At 47.7% G+C, this 21,463-nt stretch overlaps 1 protein-coding gene across 2 annotated transcripts in view; it reads right to left on the bottom strand.

Moving 5' to 3' along the window:
* CDK8 (cyclin dependent kinase 8) overlaps positions 1-21,463 on the bottom strand; it is a 422,329-nt gene that overhangs the window by 353,518 nt on the left and 47,348 nt on the right. For both annotated transcript variants that reach the window (XM_030200323.1, XM_030200322.1), the window contains exon 2: positions 19,583-19,658. In XM_030200323.1, coding sequence (XP_030056183.1) covers positions 19,583-19,658 — 76 coding nt within the window. The remainder of the gene's footprint in view (positions 1-19,582; positions 19,659-21,463) is intronic.

Here is a 21,463-nt window from a genome sequence, read left to right as displayed (position 1 = left end):
TCTTGAATTTTATGTTGTTCCTCTCCTTCCATCTTTCCAACCATTTAACAGTGGCTTTGAATTCAGTTAGTCCAAGACTTTCAGCTAGCTGATTAGCTTTCTCCATAAGCAGTGGACCACTGACAGGCAACTGTCTGCTCCTGACTTGAGAAAACCACCGAAGAAGACCATCTTCTACAACCTCAGCTTTTCCTGCCCGTTTTCGTTTCCTGTGTGGATTTGTATTGTTTTGTCAGTCTTCCAGAAGCTGATCTTTCTGCTTCAAGGTATGTGAAATTTGACTGAGATTGACACCATATTCTTTAGCAATAGAAGCTTGACTGTTTTCTAATTTTTTAAGAACGTCTATTCATTCAGCCAATGTTAAAGTCTTACACATGTGCGACGATGACTCGTGTACACTCTAACAACTTTCTTTCGCTTATTCTGCCTGTGACAGTTAACCAACGAAATTTTAAATTTACCACCCCTTTGTCACATGCTAATCGGCTTCCATATTCCGTGCGTACGCTTATGCGGCATCTTTCCTGCAGAGGAGCGGTCTTAAACCAGGCATATAAGCGAATCTTGCACTTATCAGTGGTGCACTAAACCGAAGTTTGTCCCCATGGAAATTGATGGCGCCAAAAACAGGACCGAAGTACGGCATGAAGTTAAACAGAGCATGCGGTTATCCGATGTGCACTTAAATGGAGTGCACTGTATTCTGATTCTTTTCTGGAAGGGCATTAATGTTACAATACACCAAATTCTTTGGGGACAAGAAGGGTGTTAGGTGACTGCATGACAGCCAATGATTTCATGAAATATATATGCATCCAATATAACAAATTGTATTATAAAACATTCCTCAATAATTTGTTCCAGCACCAAGATACTCTCACGATATTAGGGGAAGATTTTAATAGTTTATATCACACTAGAAAAATCACAGAGGGCTCAGAAGGACTAGGCTTCTGAAGATGTAGTTCCTTCTCCATGGTGGTCAATTAAGACTGACCTTAAATGTGCCAACACTGCCACTGCAATATTGTGAGGCTTGACATGCCCTTCTAAAGTCAGATCTGGGTGTAACAGAATAAAATAAAATTTACTAGTCTGATAGTTTTTGTTTGGAAACAGCAAGTCCAGATCTGTTGGATTAAAAAAATAATGTGTCAATCTAAGGGCTTTGGTCTGCTCCGGGTAAAAGACAAACAGCTCTTTCATAATCCATACTGTTCAGCATAACAGTTTATATAATAAAATGGGGGGGGGGTGGGAGAGGAAGTGGGGAGGTTAGACAAGACAGGGGCTGACGCAATAAACTACAGTAGAAGGAGAAAGAGAGCAAAGATGGTAAAATTAGTTCCTTACCTGATTCTTTTCATAAGTCCCAACAGATCAATCCAGAGACGAGTGGGTTATGTCCCCCTACCAGCAGGTGAAGATAGAAAACGCCGGAGCTCTGCTATAAAGGATACTGTGCAGCAGCCTCTCCTTCAGTATGATCGATACCAAAGCAGTAATAAAATCAGGATACCAGTTATCAAACTCCTGCCTCCGTCCTGACCAGCGGCCTTGTGGACTAGCACCCACAGGATTTCCTTTCTCCTGGAATAGATGTCCATAAGAACATGAAACAACAGCTGAGATAAGTGGAATCTGAAAAGAATGAAACACACTAGACACTGCAACGTAACCAAGAAAAATAACGGGTGGGCCTCTGGATAGATCTGTTAGGACTAATAGAAAGAAAATTATTAGATAAGGAACTAATTTTACCTTCCATAGTATCCCACAGATCAATCTAGAGACGAGTGGGATGTACAAAAGCAGTCCCCAAGTAGGGTGGAACCACACAGCCAAAATAATTTCAGACAGGCAGTGCCTGCGCGTAAGCCACCCATCACGGATGGCTGGAAGAGCGGGGTTACCTCGAGAAAACTCATCAGCGCAAGACAGTATAAGGAAATAAAAACTCGTTCCAGGGCCAAGAGCAATGGCTTCAACTACTGTCAAGAAAAAGAACCCAGGCTTAACTACCGAAAGGAAGACGCAAGACCTTCCGATGACCTGGTCAGCGAAGCTGGCACCTGGAGACTAAGCCAAACTCAAACCAGACTTCAAGACGGGATCACACTGGAACCGAAGAGAGAAGAAGAAGTCCGGAATCAGCAGCAGAAAAATCACGCCCGCCCACAAAGAAGTAAAATACGACAGCCATCGAAAGGGTAAATGTCGAGAAGGCCCACAAGACTGTGACACAGCTGTACTCAATCGTCAGGGGCGACGAATGTCGTACCCACCGGAGGCAGCAAAGCTCAGCAGCCATATCTGCAGATGAGGACAAGCAGTCATGGTACACAGGGTACACAGAGAGACAGCCAGAGAGAAAACCTGGCACACCCAGTAAAGGAGGGGGAGGCCTCGAAGATAGAGCAACTCATCGAACAACCCTGGTGAGTAGGCTGAACCATCCAAGGAAGAGGTAAAGGCCAAGATGGCCCCAGTGCTCCTCCAGCGAGCGGAGAAGGTTGCTCACCAGAGAAGGAGTAAGACCCAACCGTGGATCCAGACTGAAGAATCGAAACGGATTCAGACAGGCCACGAGGAAGTCCATCCTGACTACCGGGAACGAAGACAGGCTTGGGTGACAGTAACTGAGACAGTTCCCATGGCTTGGGGATGGAATAAGCCGAGACCATCAGAGACGGGGAAGAACTGAGAGCTAGAGGCGGAGCAAACTCAACTCCCAGGAAATGGAACACGGTACAACTGCCAACATGTGGCCAAAACTCCTGGGAACAACTGAGCAACACTCAAACTCCAGAAGCGGAGTAAGACAAGGCAACCAAAAAGAGCACTCCGGACAACATCCGGAAACAAAGGAATACTCGATCTCCAAAGCAAGACTGTTGAATCCAAGATGGAGCACCGCTCGAAAGGCAAAGCATGCTCAGAATGCCAGCTGGAAATGGCCTAGCCTGACCGCCGGCCGTCAAAGACCGAATAGGGTTCGACATAAACCGACGCAGCCAAACCTGCCCTACAGAGCCAGGGAAAACCCAATCTCCGCAGAAGGCGCTTGCCTTGATGTCCAGAGGCGTAGCCACGAGCCATCTCAAGAGGAGGGTGCAAGCCATCAAGACTGCAAAAGGCCTGCCACCCCAAAAATGAAGCAAGGACCGCCAGGCCAGGATGGTTAGACATACCAAGAGGCGGCAAGGAATGGAAAACGAGACAGGTCAAGATGGCCCTACCAAAGCCAGAGGAAGTTACAAGATCCAAAGGTGAAGAAAGACTCAACAGAAGCAGACTGGGCTGAAGAGAAAAGGCGAGACTCAATCCCCCAGCCTGGAAGACGCGGTAGAGCAAGGCGCGACATCCAGCAACAGAGCAAGGCTCGACGTCCAGCAACAGAGCACTGACCTAAATCCGAAGACTGGGCCAGACTCTATACTTGAACCTGGAACTATGTCTGACGACTTGAGATGGAGCACAGATTGACATCCAAAGACTGGACAATGGTCAACGCATCAAGACTGGGCAAGAATCTGTGCTCAAAGCTGGATCCATATCAGATGTCCAGAGAGGGAGCACGGACTGGCATCCAAAGACTGGACAATGGTCGACATCTCAAGATTGAGCCAGACTATGCTTGCAGCTGTATCTATGTCCGACTTCCCAAGGAGGAGCATGGACTGACATCTCAAGACTGGGCAAGACTAGACGCTTGAAGACAGAGCTAAGGCTCGACGTCCAGTGCCGGAATATTAACTGAAAACCAAAGACTGGACAAAAGTCAAAATTCCAAGACAGAGACAGGCTCAATGCCCAGAAAGGGAACTAGGGTCAAGGTGTCTAGCCAGAGCTAGGCCCGATGTCCACAAACGGAGTAGTGACCTAAACCCCAAGACTGAGTAAGGTTCAACGTCTGAAGGAGGTATGCCTGACTTCCAGAGATGGCGCCCATATGCCATCCAAAGACTGGGCAAGGCTCGACATCTAAAGAAGGAGTAGGAGCAACCTCCAAGTTGGAGCAATGCCCGCCAACCAATTCTACCATAAGACCGCCAAGAAATGGAGAACAAAATGCAGCCAATGCCCCACAGGACTGCTGCTACCAAGGCATATGTTACCAGCTGCGATCAGGCAGCTACCATGCTGCTCCAAAGCAAAGCGTAACTGGTACAAAATAGCCCAGAAGTGCGCCTTTGGAAGGTGCTCAGCAACTGCCCACTGGAAGTTGCAACAGCTGCTACCAGATGGTATAATATAAGGAGCAGGAGGCTACGACACCATGGCGGTAACTGTACCGACAGACCAATCCTTGGAGAAGGTGGCACGCACCATTCAGAAGGAGTTGGCATCACACCAGGAGGTGTCAAGAGGAGCCATGGGAAAACCCCTATAAAACACCTAGGATGCTACCCGAGAACAGTGTAAAGTGAATCTCTATACTGCAAGCAGCTGGCACTCACAGCCAAAGAAGTGCTGCTAGCTACTGGGATACTGCCAACCAGTAAGCCAGAGAGAAAAAGAGGTGGTAAGGCACCATGCTGGAAGGAGGGAAGCTTACCAGAACTTAATCGAGTGGAGCATGAGAAGAGGGTTCCAAAAAGGGAAAATCCTACAACCCTAGAAAATAGATGAGGTGGAACACACAGCCCAAATACTAGAGCAAAGTGTTACAACCAAAGGAAAAATGGTAACACCGAAAGTATAGCTGCCCGACAGAATACCCGCCTATGCAGCCCAAGAGTCAATACCAGCTGCAAAATCTTGGACAACTCCAGTGACCCTAAGCTGTAAGGGCCATTGCCCTGAAGACTACAGCAACCTGCCAGAGAAAGGTACCGGATGGCAAACAGAAGGGGTTATGAGCCCCGGCTAACCAGAGCCACCTCAGCAGTAATGAAAAACAAGGAGAGCAGCAATAAATAGGAGATAGTAACAAAGACGACACAGCCATTCCAACCTGAATTGACAGGAAACATTGAGAGGCAACGGTGCAGGGTTTATTTGTTGTTTTTTGTTTTTTTTTTAAGGCAGGAGAACAGGAATCCTGAGTCAAATAACATAGGCCCCGACCCTGGAGAAGAGTGATTTGGGGGGGGGGGGGGGGGAGAACTGGCACCACCAGGTGTACCTCAAGCAACTGGCAGCTACCTGCCAACACCCCCAACTCGACTAAGCCTGAGGGAACAGGCTAGGAGCAAGCACCAAACCAGCACTGCACAGGAGATGTCCATCCACCTGTTGAGATAGAGAGAATACTGAAGGAGAGGCTGCTGCACAGAGCTCTGGTGTTCTCGCTATCTCAGACTGCTGGTAGGGGGACATAACCCACTCGTCTCTGGAATGATCTTGTGGGACGCTATGGAATATAATATTTTTTTAGCAAAAACATTGTTGGAGTGGTGGGGGAACCACAGGAAGGTCAAGGTGCAATGCTGCAGGGAAATGATTTAATTAGGCCTGGGAAAAGAAGTGGGCTTTGAGTAAGAACTTGAATTTGTTAAAGGAAGGCTTGGTCCTGGCTAGCATACTGAAGCTAGAATGTAGAGTGGAGTCAAAATGAACCAGGTAGTCAGATGAAACAGTTAAGATTATACTGCAATCAGCGAAGTATTTCTGCGGGGCATACAGGATGAAGAGATCGGCAGAAATACTGGTGAACCAGAATCAGAAACCTGGCAGGTGACTACCAGAATCTTAAAAGGAGCCCTACAGGCCACCGGAAGCCAATGCTCTGAGTGAAAAAGCAGGGAGACATGATCAAATTTCCTTAATCCAAAAAGAAGTCTGATATTTTATACAAGCTGGAGTCTTCTGAGCTGGGTAACCTTCAAAGATGAGGTGTCTGAAGGGAAGAGGGTTCCAAAATGTAAGATTTATTTTGCTTCAGAGTGAAGTAGCATTTGGAAATCACACTGGAGATCTGGACATGAAAAGAGTGTGTATATGTAACCACATGGATCTTACACAGTTGTCAAATTATATGGTGCCTGAATCAACTGAAACCCCCATCAAGTCACTTGTTATGCTATAGTACCTTGATGTGGTGCTTACTCAGTAATGAGAACTCCTTCTAAGCTTCTGAACTCATGAGACCCAAAGTGCCTAAACAGGAAGTTAATTTTTTGGTGGCAGTCAGGATTATTTCATCCAAAACAAAGAACTGGAGACAACCTCTACAGAAGATCAACACACAAGATGAGATGACTTCCACACTGGATTAGCAAAACACGAAGTCTTTTATTCAAGCACCAGGACGGGTTCATGTTTCAGCGGTCCAAAAAGCGAGGTTACTAACCTGTAGCAGGTATTCTCCGAGGACAGCAGGCTGATTGTTCTCACTGATGGGTGACGTCCACAGCACCCCAGGATCGGAAGATCTTCCTAGCAACAGAAGTTTGCTAGCTCTCGCGAGATCCGCATGCATCACGCATGCGCGACTGTCTTCCCACCCGCTACAGCATGCTCCTCAGTCCAGTATAAAGCAAAGACAAGGGAAGACACAACTGCAAAGGGGAGGAGGGTGGGATTGTGAGAAGAATCAGCCTGCTGCCCTCGGAGAATACCTGCTACAGGTTAGTAACCTCGCTTTCTCCGAGGACAAGCAGGCTGCTTGTTCTCACTGATGAAATATTCCTAGCCCCCAGGCTCACTCAAAACAACAAACATTGGTCAATTGGGCTTCGCAGCGGCGAGGACATAACTGAGATTGACCTATAACCATAACCAACTAATTGAGAGTGCAGCCTGGAACAGAATAAAAATGGGCCTGGGGGGGTAGAGTTGGATTCTAAACCCCATACACATTCTGCAGCACCGACTGCCCGAACCGACTGTCGCGTCGGGTATCCTGCTGTAGGCAGTAATGAGATGTGAATGTGTGGACAGATGACCAAGTCGCAGCCTTGCAAATCTCTTCAATAGTGGCTGACTTCAAGTGGGCCACTGACGCTGCCATGGCTCGAACACTATGAGCCGTGACATGGCCCTCAAGAGTCAGTCCAGCTTGGGCGTAAGTGAAGGAAATGCAATCTGCTAGCCAATTTGAGATGGTGCGTTTCCCGACAGTCACTCCCCTTCTATTGGGGTCGAAAGAAACAAACAATTGGGCAGACTGTCTGTGGGGCTGTGTCCACTCCAGATAGAAGGCCAATGCTCGTTTGCAGTCCAATGTGCAACTGACGTTCAGCAGGGCGGGTATGAGGCCAGGGAAAGAATGTTGGCAAGACAATTGACTGGTTAAGATGGAACTCTGACACCACCTTTGGCAAGAACTTAGGGTGAGTGCGGAGGACTACTCTGTTATGATGAAATTTGGTATAAGAAGCATGAGCTACCAAGGCTTGAAGCTCACTGACTCTACGAGCTGAAGTAACTGCCACCAAGAAAATGACCTTCCAGGTCAAGTACTTCAGATGGCAAGAATTCAGTGGCTCAAAAGGAGGTTTCATCAGCTGGGTGAGAACGACATTGAGATCCCATGACACAGTAGGAGGTTTGACAGGGGGCTTTCACAAAAGCAAACCTCTCATGAATCGAACCACTAAAGGCTGTCCCAAGATAGGCTTACCCTCTACACGGTAATGAAAAGCACTAATTGCGCTAAGATGAACTCTTACAGAGTTGGTCTTAAGACCAGCCTCAGACAGGTGCAGAAGGTATTCAAGCAGGGTCTGTGCAGGACAAGAACGGGATCTAGGGCCTGGCTGTCACACCAGACGGCAAACCTCTTCCACTTGGAAGCATAACACCTCTTTGTGGAATCTTTCCTGGAAGCAAGCAAGACTTGGGAGACACCTTCAGAAAGACCCAAGGAGGCGAAGTCTACGCTTTCAACAACCAGGCCGTGAGAGCCAGGGACTGGAGGTTGGGATGCAGAAGCGCCCCCTCGTTCTGAGTTATGAGGGTTGGAAAACACTCCAATCTCCACGGTTCTTCGGAGGACAACTCCAGAAGAAGAGGGAACCAGATCTGTCGCAGCCGGAATGAAGCGATCAGAATCATGGTTCCACAGTCCTGCTTGAGTTTCAGCAAAGTTTTCCCTACCAAGGGTATGGGAGGATACGCATACAGGAGGCCCTTCCCCAATGCAGGAGAAAGGCATCCGACGCTAGTCTGCCGTGGGCCTGAAGCCTGGAACAGAACTGAGGGACCTTGTGGTTGATCTGAGTGGCAAAAAGATCTACCATAGAGGGGTGCCCCACGCTTGAAACATCTTGCGAACTACTCTCAAGTTGAGAGACCACTCGTGAGGTTGCATTATCCTGTTCAACCTGTCAGCCAGACTGTTGTTTACGCCTGCCAGGTACGTGGCTTGGAGAAACATGTCATGACGGCGAGCCCAAAGCCACATCCTGACGGCTTCCTGACACAGGAGGCGAGATCCAGTGCCCCCCTGCTTGTTGATGTAATACATGGCAACCTGATTGTCTGTCTGAATTTGGATAATTTGGTTGGATAGCCGATCTCTGAAAGCCTTTAGTGCGTTCCAGACCGCTCGTAACTCCAAGAGGTTGATCTGAAACCCTATCTCCTGGAGGGATCAACATCCCTGGGTGTGAAGTCCATCGACATGAGCTCCCCACCCCAGGAGACGCATCCGTAGTCAGCACTTTTTGCGGCTGAGGAATTTGAAAGGACGTCCCAAGGCCAAATCGGAGCGAATCGTCCACCAATGTAGGGATCTGAGAAAAACAGTGGACAGCTGGATCACGTCTTCTAGTTCCCCGCAGCTTGATACCACTGGGAAGCTAGAGTCCATTGAGCAGATCTCATGTGAAGACGGGCCATGGGAGTCACGTGGACTGTGGAGGCCATGTGGCCGAGCAATCTCAACATCTGCCGAGCTGTGATCTGCTGAGACACTCGTACCTAGGAGACCAGGGACAAAAGAGTGTCCGTCCTGGCCTCGGGGAGGTAGGCATGAGCCATCTGGGAGTCCAGCAGAGCTCCTATGAATTCTAGTCTTTGAACTGGAAGAAGGTGGGACTTTGGATAATTTATCACAAACCCTAGTAGCTCCAGGAGTTGAATAGTCACCTGTATGGACTGTAGAGCTCCTGCCTCTGAGGTGTTCTTTAACAGCCAAATGTCAAGATAAGAGAACATATGCACTACCAGTCTGCGTAGAGACGCCGCCACTACAGCCAGGCATTTTGTGAACACCCTGGGTGCAGAGGCGAGACCAAAGAGAAGCACACAGTACTGAAAATGCTGTGTTCCCAGACGGAATCGAAGATACAGTCTGTGAGCTGGCAATATCGGGATGTAAGTATAAGAATCCTTTAAATCCAGAGAGCATAGCCAATCGTTTTTCTGAATCATGGGAAGAAGGGTGCCCAGGGAAAGCATCCTGAACTTTCTCGAACCAGATATTTGTTCAGGGCCCTTAGATCTAGGATGGGACGCATCCCCCCCTGTTTTCTTTTCCACAAGGAAGTACCTGGAATAGAATCCCAGCCCTTCCTGCCCCGGTGACACGGGCTCGACCAAATTGGCGCTGAGAAGGGCGGAGAGTTCCTCTGCAAGTACCTGCTTGTGCTGGAAGCTGAAAGACTAAGCTCCCGGAGGACAAATTGAGGGCGTATCCTAGCCGGACTATTTGGAGAACCCACTGGTCGGAGGTTATGAGAGGCCACCTTTGGTAAAAAAACTTTAACCTCCCTCCGACCGGCAAGTTGTCCGGCACAGACACTTTTATCTTGGCTGTGCTCTGCTGGAGCCAGTCAAAAGCCTATCCCTTGCTTTTGCTGGGGAGCTGCAGGGGCCTGTTGAGGCGCACGCTGTTGACATGAACGAGAACGCTGGGGCTTAGCCTGAGCAGGCTGGCGGGAAGGTGGATTGTACCTACGCCTATTAGAAGCATAGGGAACATTCTTCCTTCCCCCATAAAAACGTCTACCTGAAGAGGTAGATGCTGAAGGCGTGGGAGAGCTTGTCGAATGCGGTGTCCGGCTGGTGCAGCTGTTCTACCACCTGTTCGACGCGCTCACCAAAAATGTTATCCCCCCAGCAAGGAGCATCCGTAATCCGCTGCTGGACTCTATTCTCCAGGTCAGAGGCACGCAGCCATGAGTGTCTGCACATCACTATACCCTGAGCAGCAGCCCTGGACGCTACATCAAAAGTGTCATAGGCACCCCTGGACAGGAATTTCCTACATGCCTTCAGCTGCCTGACCACCTCCTGAAAAGGCTTGGCCTACTCCGATGGGAGTTTATCGACCAAGTCCGCCAGCTGCCGCACATTGTTCCGCATGTGTATGCTCGTGTACAGCTGGTATGATTGAATCTTGGACACAAGCACAGCAGAATGGTAGGCCTTCCTCCCAAGAGTCAAGAGTCTTAGATTTAAGGCCCGGGGACGCCGAGGCTTAATCTCAACTACTCTTGGCTTTTCTTGAGAGCCGAGTCCACAACTCCAGTCATGAGGCAACTGGGTCCTCATCAACTCCAGGTCCCCATGGACTCGATACTGGGACTCAATCTTTTTGGGAATGTGGGGGGTTACTTAATGGTTTCGCCCAGTTCGCCATCAATGTCTGTTTCAGGACATTATATGAAGAGGAACAGTGGACGACTCCTTAGATGGTGAAGGATAGTCCAGGAGCTCGAACATCTCAGCCCTGGGCTCATCCTCAGTAACCACTGGGAAGGGAATGGCCGTAGACATTTCCCAGACAAAGGAAGAGAAAGAGACTCTCAGGGGGAGAAAGCTTTCTCTCTGGCGAAGGGGTGGGATCGGAAGGAAGACCACAAAATTCCTCATCAGAGAAATACCTGGTGTCCTCCTCCACCTCCCATGAGGCCTCACCATCGGTATCGGACACAAGTTCATGAACTTCAGTCCGAAGCCAGCCCGTCTCGACGCCGAGGAACCCGGTTCCCTACGGCGGTGTCGAGAAGAAGACTCCCGTGCCGGAGGCAACGAGCTCCTTCCAGTGACGTCGGCGGGGAGTCCTCCTGGGTGGCAGCGGAAGCAGATACCGCAAGCGGTACTGGTGTCGCAGTCCGCACCACGGGCGGAGAGCCAACTGCCGCAGGGCTTGATGGTACCACCAGCGCAGGCACCAGCGGTACCGGAGCAGAAGAACGCAGCAGCCTCTCCAGGATACCTGGAAGGATGGCCTCGAGGCGCTCGTCCAGAGTGGCTGTCGAGGAAGACAGTGGAGCCGGTACCAGCGACGAGCTGAGAACCTGTCTGGAACATGGAGGCGGTACCGGGCTGTCCAGAGCACAGCGCTTCGACACCTCTTGTATGGAGGGCGAGCGGTCCTCCCGGCGTTGACGCTTCACGGGTACCGAATCTTTCAGTGTCCCGGAGGCTCTCGGTACCGTGATGGGAAGGTGACCGATGATGGTGCTTCTCTTCGCGCGAAGCACAGCATCGGTACCGAAGAGGACGATGTCGAATCCAGACGTCTCCTCAGGGCCGGGTCCCAAAATGGTCGGTCCCGGGGGCCTGCACCGCAGGAGCCCTGGAGGCAAGTGGAGACCCACTCGATGGCTCACTGCCACCAGCATGGGATCTCTGGACAGCCATCAACCTGCACTCCAGACGTCGATGCTCCCTCCGACACCAACATTGATACCAGCAATGACGTCAGTACCGCTGGCTCCGTCGACGCCGAAAATCCAGACGAGGCTACGAACAGAACGTTCCACTGAGCCAATTCTCGCCGCCTGGGTCCTCTTTTAAGCTGGAGGCACAAGGTACAGGCGTCCGGGCGATGACCAGCCCCGAGACACTGAAGACACGATACGTGTCTATCAGCAGAGATCGTCCGGTGGCATCGCGTGCACTTCCTGAAGCCGCTGGCAGGCTTCGAGGACATGGGCGGAAAAAAATCACACCGGCGAGGTCAAACGCGATGATGCCGAAAAAGGGCACCAAAAAAAAAAAGGGAAAAAGACCCGGAAAGGGCGGTGGAACAGGCCGCACACAGAAAAGAAAGGAAACTTACCCCGGGCAAACTTCGAAGAAGTAGCGGAAAACAAACTCACTCTTTTTTTTTTTAAACACACGAGAGGAAAACGAAGAAGAAGAAGCCGAAAAGGCACTAGAACCGCAGCAAAGAACGCGACGGGGGCCTCTCTGGGGCCGCGAACGAGCGATACACGTCCGTTCTGACCACGGAAAAAGAGAGACTGAGGAGCACGCTGTAGCGGGCGGGAAGACGGTCGTGCATGCTGATCTCGCGAGAGCTAGCAAACTTCTGTTGCTAGGAAGATCTTCTGATCCTGGGGCTGCCGTGGACGTCACCCATCAGTGAGAACAAGCAGCCTGCTTGTCCTCTGAGAACCCGCTGCTTCAAGGGTCACACAAAACACTATACAAAAGATACATAAAATTATCTACTATAATAAAACTCACCCTCAACGTTCTGAAGACAACGTTCTGAAGTCACTCAGTCACTCACTGAAGGGTTCATGGATTCATGGTGTGAAGCCACAACACTGACCATGTCTCTCTGCCCCGCCCTCGCATGACGGACCAATCAGGAAAAAACACACTCAACATTCTGAAACACAAAGGACCATCACAACACCGTTCCCAAGGCAACACTAGGCAACGTAAGACGGACCAATCAGAGGAAACTACGTGACAATAAGGGAGGAGCATTCCCCCGCAGAATGGCTCATTATCTGGGCAGCACGGAGAGCACAGAACCACCACTGGAACAAGAGAAGAATATTCCTGCTGTGGGTATGTGCAAAAATAGACCCCGGGGGGGGGGGGGGGGGGGGGGGGGAGAAATTTTTAAATGCCTAATGCCAGTACTGAAGAGTGCCAGAGGGCCTATAGCACAGACTATATTTGGGATCGCTTGACATGGAGTCAGAGGAGCCGGAAAACAACGTGCCCGTCACCATCTGGGACGTGGGCGAACAGGACAAGCTGCGGCCCAGCTGGAAGGATTACCCGCGACCCAGCCAGCAGCAAACAGCGACCAAGGAAGGGGGAGGAGTACTCCTTCCCTGCCTAGGAATCACTGGAGACTGGCTGCCAAACTAACAAAACAACCGCACACCGATGCACCACCTCCATCATTCGAAAGGCATCCACTCTTTCTTCAACTAATAATACAAAATAAACAAAGAGTACATGGTTTCTCAGGTGGCTGCAGGTAACTCCCCACCCCCTTCCTCTTCCCCTTTTGCCGAAGCGGCCAAGGACGTGCCCAACCATCCCCAGCCTCAGGCAAGCTGTCTCTCACCTCGGGGATTCCCCGAGCACCCAGAAAAAGACGGCGCTGATTCCTGCAGCGCATAAATGTTCCAGCATTCCCCTGCAGCCGTCAACAACCTGCACACACACCGCACCCTCACACACAAAAAAAACCACATGCTAGTACCCGTTTCATTGGTTTCGGAAACGGGCCTTTTTACTAGTTAGTTATAACCACTCATAGTTTTGACTGGTTTATATTCATTAACCAGCATTTTTTCCCTATTTTAACTCTCTTACCAGTCTTAGTTTTATTTTGTTAGGAGTGCTACATTATCGTTTTACTCACATTTTCATATGTGGTGTAACATTGTCATATAAATGTTCTCTTCTCCTGCAGTTGGCACTTATCATATCCCTGGTTGTGACATTTTGGCACCTTCGACTGTACCTACAGCCTTTAAACATGGGTTTCAATAAATGTATTCGCTTTGGTATATTTTTCTGTTTCATTTTGCACTGTATGTTCATGTGACCTGCTTTTCTATAAATTCACGATGTTTTTTTAGTTCACTAAGCTCCATTCTTTTTAGCACGGTTTTGTATCCTTATTAACTACTGTTTTCCTTTAAATATGCCTGTAGGTAATATAACCATTGTTTAATTTATAAATCTCTTCTTAGCAAGTAAACCTCGCTCTTGTGTTATCTACTATATTAAAGGAGGAAAAAGACTTCAGATGCTCAACATTCTCTGTTTAGATTTATAGTAACAGTGAGTGACTGATTGCTCATATCCACTATTGAAGAGAACTCTTCTTAAAGCGGATATCTTGCGAGCTCCTCCTGAGTCAAAAAACCATCCCCTAGTGTATTAGCCCCTTATATATATAGGGCTTAACTTAATTACCCTCTACCATATTGTAGAATTACTGTATTGCTCTATATTATAAAACAGTTTAACAAGCGGCATTTATCTGAGCTGTAGCTTGGTCGACTGGGAATGCTCTACAGAGAGCCCCTGTTTCGCATAAGCTTCTTAAGGAGCAGTGCCCACGATGAGTGCCCTATTTGTGTCCTGCCTTCCTTCTGACAGACTTCCCCCAGTAGGCGGAAGGCAATGGGCCAGGGCCCCATCATTGTGCCCCTCTATTTCCTTGCTGTCCACTGGGACCCGAGTGGATTGCCCGCCGGTCACCCCGAAAGGACTGCTGCTTCTGCTGAAAGCGAGACCGCTGGAAGGTGCCAGACCGAGCAGGCCTGTAGCACTTAGCCTCCCTAAACGGGGGCAAACGGACCAAGATGCCCCCTTACTCCGGTCCTCCAGCAGCCGCTGACCCTTAGAGTCCCCTAGCTCTTTCACATCTGTGCGAGGACATCGCCAAAGAGGAGCTTACCCCTAAAGGGCAATCGTGCTAAGCGAGACTTAGAGGCGACATTCGCCGCCCAATGCCTCAGCCATACCCATCGCTGGGCCACCACTGCCAGGGACATCTCCTTAGCCGAAGCCCGCAGAATAGTGGATTCTCCCCGTTCATTTAATAATGGTCTATGGACTTTTTCTTTAGGAAGCCGTCCAAACCTTTTTTAAACTCTGCTAAGCTAACCGCCTTTACAACATTCTCTAGCAACGAATTCCAGAGTTTAATTACACGTTGAGTGAAGAAATATGGTCTCCGATTCGTTTTAAATTTACTACATTGTAGCTTCATCGCATGCCCCCTAGTCCTAATATTTTTGGAAAGCATAAACAGACACTTCACATCTACCCATTCCACTCCACTCATTATTTTATAGACCTCTATCATATCTCCCCTCAGCTGCCTTTTCTCCAAGCAGAAGAGCCCTAGCTGCTTTAGCCTTTCCTCATAGGGAAGTCATCCCATCCCTGTCTCTCCTCTTTACCAATAGTTGCCTCTTACTTCTTCCCCCTTTGTAACACATACCGCTCCATCTCCCCTCTTTGAATCTACCCCTGCCTCTACCCCTTCTCCAGCATCTGTCCCATTCTTCCATAGATTCTGCCCCCGCACCTCATTCTCCCCTTTACCATAATTTCCCCATCTGTCCCCACTCCCCTAAACCTCAGTTATTTCATGCAGCTGCTTCAGCTGTGACTTGGCAGAAATGGCATACAACTGCAAGGAAAGATGGCATTCTGCTGATCTTTTGTACCTCGGAGTGGAGGAGTGGCCTAGTGGTTAGGGTGATGGACTTTGGTCCTGAGGAACTGAGTTCGATTCCCGGCACAGGCAGCTCCTTGTGACTCTGGGCAAGTCACTTAACCCTCCACTGCCTGCCGCATTGAGCCTGCCATGAGGGGGAAAGCGCGGGATACAAATGTAACAAAAATAAATAAATAAATAAAGGAATGAAAGCATCATGGCAAGAGCAGAAGCAGCAGCCAAACGCTGTAATTAGTGGGGTTACAGTTTGGAAGCTGATCTTTCCATGTTTCATGAAATCAGAAGAGGACAAAACTAATTGGCTGCAGCTTCATGGGGCACACAGCGGCCCTGTAGGAAAGGCCATGCACTTCTGGTGGCTCAACCTGCCTCTGGTTATGTACATTTCAGAGATACCACAGTAATTTAAAGGTTTTTATTTACCCTGGTGCATATGTTTTCAGTCTAAAATGTTACAAAACAGATTTCTTAGGTACATCAAGAGTTAAAGCCTGATAGCACTGTGGTACTTTTTGATGAAAGGTACACATGCAAATGCCTAAAAGCATTCTGCATAGCTTTTGTCCTCACTGTAAAGAGTGTCATTAAACATTAATGGGTCCCTTTGAGTCACAACCAGACCACACAAGCAGGCTAATTCAGATTATAAAATAAACTACAGTCGGATTACATACAGGAAAAAAAAAACACCAGAAGAGACCACCTTCTTCAAATATGAAAGTGCTGAAGTTTAGTCCAAATAAATATAAATATCAGCAGAAAAAAAAAATACCATAAGAAGAAAAGAGAAGGTATCTAGGCTACATACTGTGAACTCAGTGTTCCAAAATGCAGTCTGATTTTATAGATAGACATCTATCTGCTCTGATGTCCTTCCCAGCCTTAAGGTTAGAGCAGCAGGCTGAGAATCAGGAGAGCCTGGTCAAATCCTACTACAGCAAGTCACTTAACCCTTTACTGCCTTAGGTACAAACCATATTGTGAACCCTCCAGGGATATAAAAATACCTAATGTACACTACTTCAATAAGTTTTGGGCTCGCAGGTGGTATATAAGCAATTAAATATGCACAAACAATTATAAAAGAAGGAAGCACCTCTGCATTATACTAGTCTGTAGAACTTAAGCTATCTGGAGAAGTGCTTTTGAATACCGACCTGGTATTTTTTTCTATGTGGCAAATTTGAACACGTCAAGATGAAGTAACAGGAAAATCTAATAGGCTAGGAAAAAGGGGTGGGCAACTATGATCCGAGGGCCACAACTCAGTTGGGTTTTCATGATTCCTACTACGAATATGCATGTGATTGATATGTGTGTACTGCTTCCATTGTATGCAAATTCATTGTGGAAATCAAGAAAACCTAACTGGGTTGTGGCCCTCGAGGGGCATGGTTGCTCACCACAGGGCTAGAGTGGAGGGCTGGAGGAGAAAAGACCCTGGAAAACAAACAAATCTGTGAAAATATTTAAAAATGAAATTAACATTAATTTTCAGTCTGGAAAGAGAGAACAGTCTTCTTTTAGTTTATAACAATTTAAGAAAATGGAAGCACGAATGCAAGACATGAAAAGAAAGCCACCTCTGCTGGGAATATGGCATTTTCATTTTTGTCAGATGTATCATGCATATCAAGGTTATCAAAAATGTCAAAAAACAAATCTAGTCACAAAATGAAAAGATGCTAAGTGGTCACTTAGAAGGAAAATATGTATATTTATATCTTTATTACCCCCCCCCCCCCTCCCCAAGTAACCACTTAGCACTTGGTTTAGAGATAAATCACATAATGAAGAATTGTGTATTCTTCATTACTAGTAAAAAAAAGACCCGTTTCTGACAAATGAAACGGGAGCTAGCAAGGTTTTCATCGGCGTGTGTATGTTTGAGAGAGAGTGTGTGTGAGAGATGGAGTGTGTGTCATAGAGAGAATGAGAGGGAGACAGAGACAGCGTGTGTGTGTGTGTGTGAGAGAGAGTGTATGAGAGACAGAGTGTCTGTGTGTGTGAGACTGTGTGTGTGTGACAGAGAGATAGAGTGTGATAGACAGGGAGTGTGTCAGAGAGAGTGTATGTGAGAGACAGTGAGTGAGTGTGAGCCCCCACCCCCCTCCCGCAGAGCCCCCCCCTCCCCACCCCCACCTCTCTGGTCTCAGGACCCCTTCCCCACCTCCCTCTTCCCTGCCCCGCCTCCAGCCATCCATGTCCAGCAACCCTCCTCTCCCCCTGCAGCTTCCCATGTCCAGCGACCCTCCCCTCCAGCTACCCATGTCCAGCGACCCTCTCCTCCCCCCCCCCCCCGCATCAAACCCCCCTCGCCACCCACAGCTGCCAGTGGTAATGCTGTCTGGCCGCTGCTGCTTCCCCTGTTGAGCAGCAGCGGCCACTACAAAAAGAAAAGAAGCGATAAATATTTTAAACCCAGCCCAAATCATTCGCAAATGCCCGAGTCTTACAACGCAGTCTCTGCAGCCGCTCCTCCTCTCGCCTGTCACATCACTGCGCTCCTCCAGGGTCTTACTCCAGGGGCAGTGACGTGGAGGCGAGAGGAGGAGCGGCTGCAGAGACTGAGTTGTAAGACTCGGGCATTTGCGAATGATTTGGGCTGGGTTTAAAAACATTTATCGCTTCTTTTCTTTTTGTAGCTGCCATTGCTGCTCAACAGGAGAAGCAGCAGCGGCCGGACAGCGTTACTACTGGCATCTGCGGGTGGCGATGGGGTTTGATGTGCCGGGGGGGAGGGGGGGTGTTGATGTGCTTCGGGTGGGGGAGGGGGTGTTTCCTGTGGTGCCGGCGCTTGTCGTTTTTTGATGCGCCGCTCCCTGCCACTTGCTCCAAAGTGGCAGGGAGCAGCGCACTGACAGCTGATTCCCAGGCAGGGGAGGAGTAGGCTGTTAGTGACGTCATCCTGGCTACGGAGCCTAGCTCAGCAACTCCAGGAGCCACGGACACAGGCAGTCCCACATTAGAACGTTGGTAGTGAGAATTATTATACAGGATGTGATTTATCTCTAAACCAAGTCCTAACTAAAAAATGATTTATCACTTATTTCATCATTATCAAAATGTATTTAGGACTTTACCTTGAGAGTGTGTGGAAGAAAGCATTGTAAAGGGAAGGAGCTCAGAGTGGGGGGATTTCACCTCTCTGGAAGATATTAATTACCTCTCTTTGCTTCAGGAAATCTAGAATGGAGTATTTATAAGTGTAGCCAGCAATGGGGGTGAGAGAGGGGCAGTCATTTCCTCTCATTATTTCCAGTTGAGGCACTCTGCGATAAGGGAAAGACACTAGAAAGGGGTAAATGGGGAAGAGATTATATGTGCAGGGAAGGGGAATAAGTGATTACTATCAAGAATATATAGAGGATTATCCAAAGAGAAAAAGGATACACCCCCACATGTAGCAGCATGCGTAGACAATGGCAGAAGATATATAAATACAGTCCCATAATGCTTGCTCTCCACTGCTTGTAGGCAGATACAACTGAAAATAATTTACAGAGCTTACTTCACTCTGGTAGTGTTGGGTAAATTAAAGGTGGGAAGAAAGTGTATAGAAATAGACATATCTCAACATACGTGGTAGGAGAACATGGATGAGTTTAGATTTTTGATGAATGCAGCAGAGTATTAGTGGGAAGGGGGATATGCATGGTGAGACTTGTGTCCTGGATCTGGGACTATCTACTGGGAGTTTACTTTGGGGGGGGGGGGGGGGGGGGTAGCGGGGGGGGAAGGAAGGAAAGTTGGATGGGTTGTTGTTAATGGCGATAGGGATGGTAATTGCATGAACGTGGAGAAAGCAGGAAGGTCCCAGTGTGGGGGAATGGGTAGAGAAAGTAGGGGAAATGATGAGATAAGTTAACATGTATGTTGAGGGATAAATGGAGGGAGTTTGAGAAGTATGGGGCCCCTACATTGCCTTTATAAGAACTAGTATGTCACATTAGAGTTCTCTCTTCCCAATGACACTTAGGGTAACATTTAAAGTAACAAGAGGATTCGTTGGTGGGATAGGGAGACTGGAAAAGAAAGCAAAAATAACAGGTGGTGGTAGGAGGGGATAAACCAATAAGTAGAACACCGTTTGGGGATTTAAGTTGGATGATGGGTTTGTTTTTCTTTTGAGTTATTGTGTATGTTTATGGAATACCAACCACATGTTCTTGAATTGTGACTGTTCTTTGCCTGCACAAAAAATGAAGATTAAAAAAGGTCTTTACTTACTGCTATTTCTCTGCACGCAGACATAGATATTCCAGTACCTTCTATTTGTTTTAAAGCATAGTCTTTATCATCTTTCCTGTGGAGGGGAAAAAATAAGACTTAAAAAATGCACTAAATAGAAAATTGAAATCTCTATGACCAATGCCCAAACAGATATTCAAATATGAATCAAAATTGCTGCAACACTGAAGACAGATTTTATCTGTCTGAATTCACAAATGAGTTTTTTTCCTCTCCTCCTCTCAAAGTCAATATAAGATTGACTGACAAACCTGATAATTCATAAGTAAAATCTAGCAAAATCTAATCAAATCAAGTAATACAGCTCAAAAATGTAATATTTATTTAAAGCCTTTAATTTTCTCTTGCTTAAAGTATTTTATTTTCACATTTTAATAAAAATAACTCCAAAATACCTAAGGATTCATTCCACTCAAATCTCACCTGACTAGTCCCCTAGTCTTCTTGTTAAAATTAAAGAAGGAGGAGAGCTTAACATATGAGGGAGTCCCTAACTTTTCAAAAACATTTGCAAATTCTCTATATTTCTTGTACCTCTCGTCTGCAGTTTTCTTTTTGTTTTGCAAGTGGAAAAGGACCAATGCATCCTATGAAGAGGGAGACCTATTTTCAGTACGAAGTACACTCAAATGAAAGACAGAACTTAAAATACAGATGAAAAAAGGCCCACTCTGTATAATTTTTTTTTCCTATATCATTTTTATTGACGACCAAAATATACAAGTGACAATAGATGAAGAAAAAACATTGCATTACAAGTGTGTTCCAATAAACTGATGTACATCAACATAGTCCAACTGGCCATCTATAATTTTACTTTTCATAGTATACCCATCTAACCTCCCCCCATCCCACCTCCCACCCGCCCTCCTCCCCGCGAGCTTACCCATTCAAGATTCTACTACGAGCCATGGGGGTCAGGGTATCCCAAAACAGTAACCAACATTGTAACAGACGATCTCCCTTTGGGGATGCTAAGTCATTTATTTCCCTACGTTCTAAGGCACCTAGGGAAATCATGAGGGATCGCCATCGTGGTACCGAAGGTGGTTCCGATGAGATCCAATTCAATAGAATCGTTTTCTTTCCCATAGCAGTCGCCCTGCGTAAGAATGGTAACATGCCCTTTCTTCGGTTCCCTCTCACCTTATATTTATCAAACAAGAGAGTAGGTAAGGGGCACCACTGCAACCCCCAGACAGTCGAGACAAATGCACAAAGCTGTGTCCAGAAGGCACGGACCGGAGGGCACAACCAGAACGTGTCCCAAATGCGCCCCAGCTCCCGCACACTTAGGGCAGTCGTCCAAAGGTCTCAGGGCAGCTCTGAACGCTCTATGTGGTGAAATATATATTCTCATATTAAATTTATATTGAGATTCCTGTAGTGTCGCATCTTTAAAGGTCATATCCAATTGCCAAATTAGCCTGTACCATCACGCCAGTAATAGGACAGCCCAACTCTCTAGTCCAGGCCCCAGCGATCTGGTCATATGGTATCTCCGGGCAAAGCTCTTTGAGTTTGAAATGGTAAAATTTAAGAGGAACCGAAAGCTGCGCCTCCAAATCTAGCAAGTCTGTGATTTGTCTCCGTCTCTGTGAGGTCAGCGAAGTTCGGGGGAGGGAGGCAATGTAATGACTCAGTTGTAAGTAGGAAAGGGCAGCCTGCGCAGGAAGTCCAACATTCTCACACAAGTCTGTGAAGGACTTACATTTGCCTTCTTTTGTTAATACTTGAAACAGGAATATTGTCCCCCCCTCCCTCCATGTCTGAAAAGTCTCAGTATCCGTGCCCACTGGAAAATCCGCATTGCCACCAATCGGTAGAAAGGGGGAAGAGTGGCACTCAAACCCTCCAGTT

This window comes from Microcaecilia unicolor, chromosome 4, assembly GCF_901765095.1.
Source record: "Microcaecilia unicolor chromosome 4, aMicUni1.1, whole genome shotgun sequence".
In the NCBI taxonomy this organism is placed as follows: Eukaryota; Metazoa; Chordata; class Amphibia; order Gymnophiona; family Siphonopidae; genus Microcaecilia; species Microcaecilia unicolor.
This window is presented reverse-complemented; position numbering and strand designations above follow the sequence as displayed.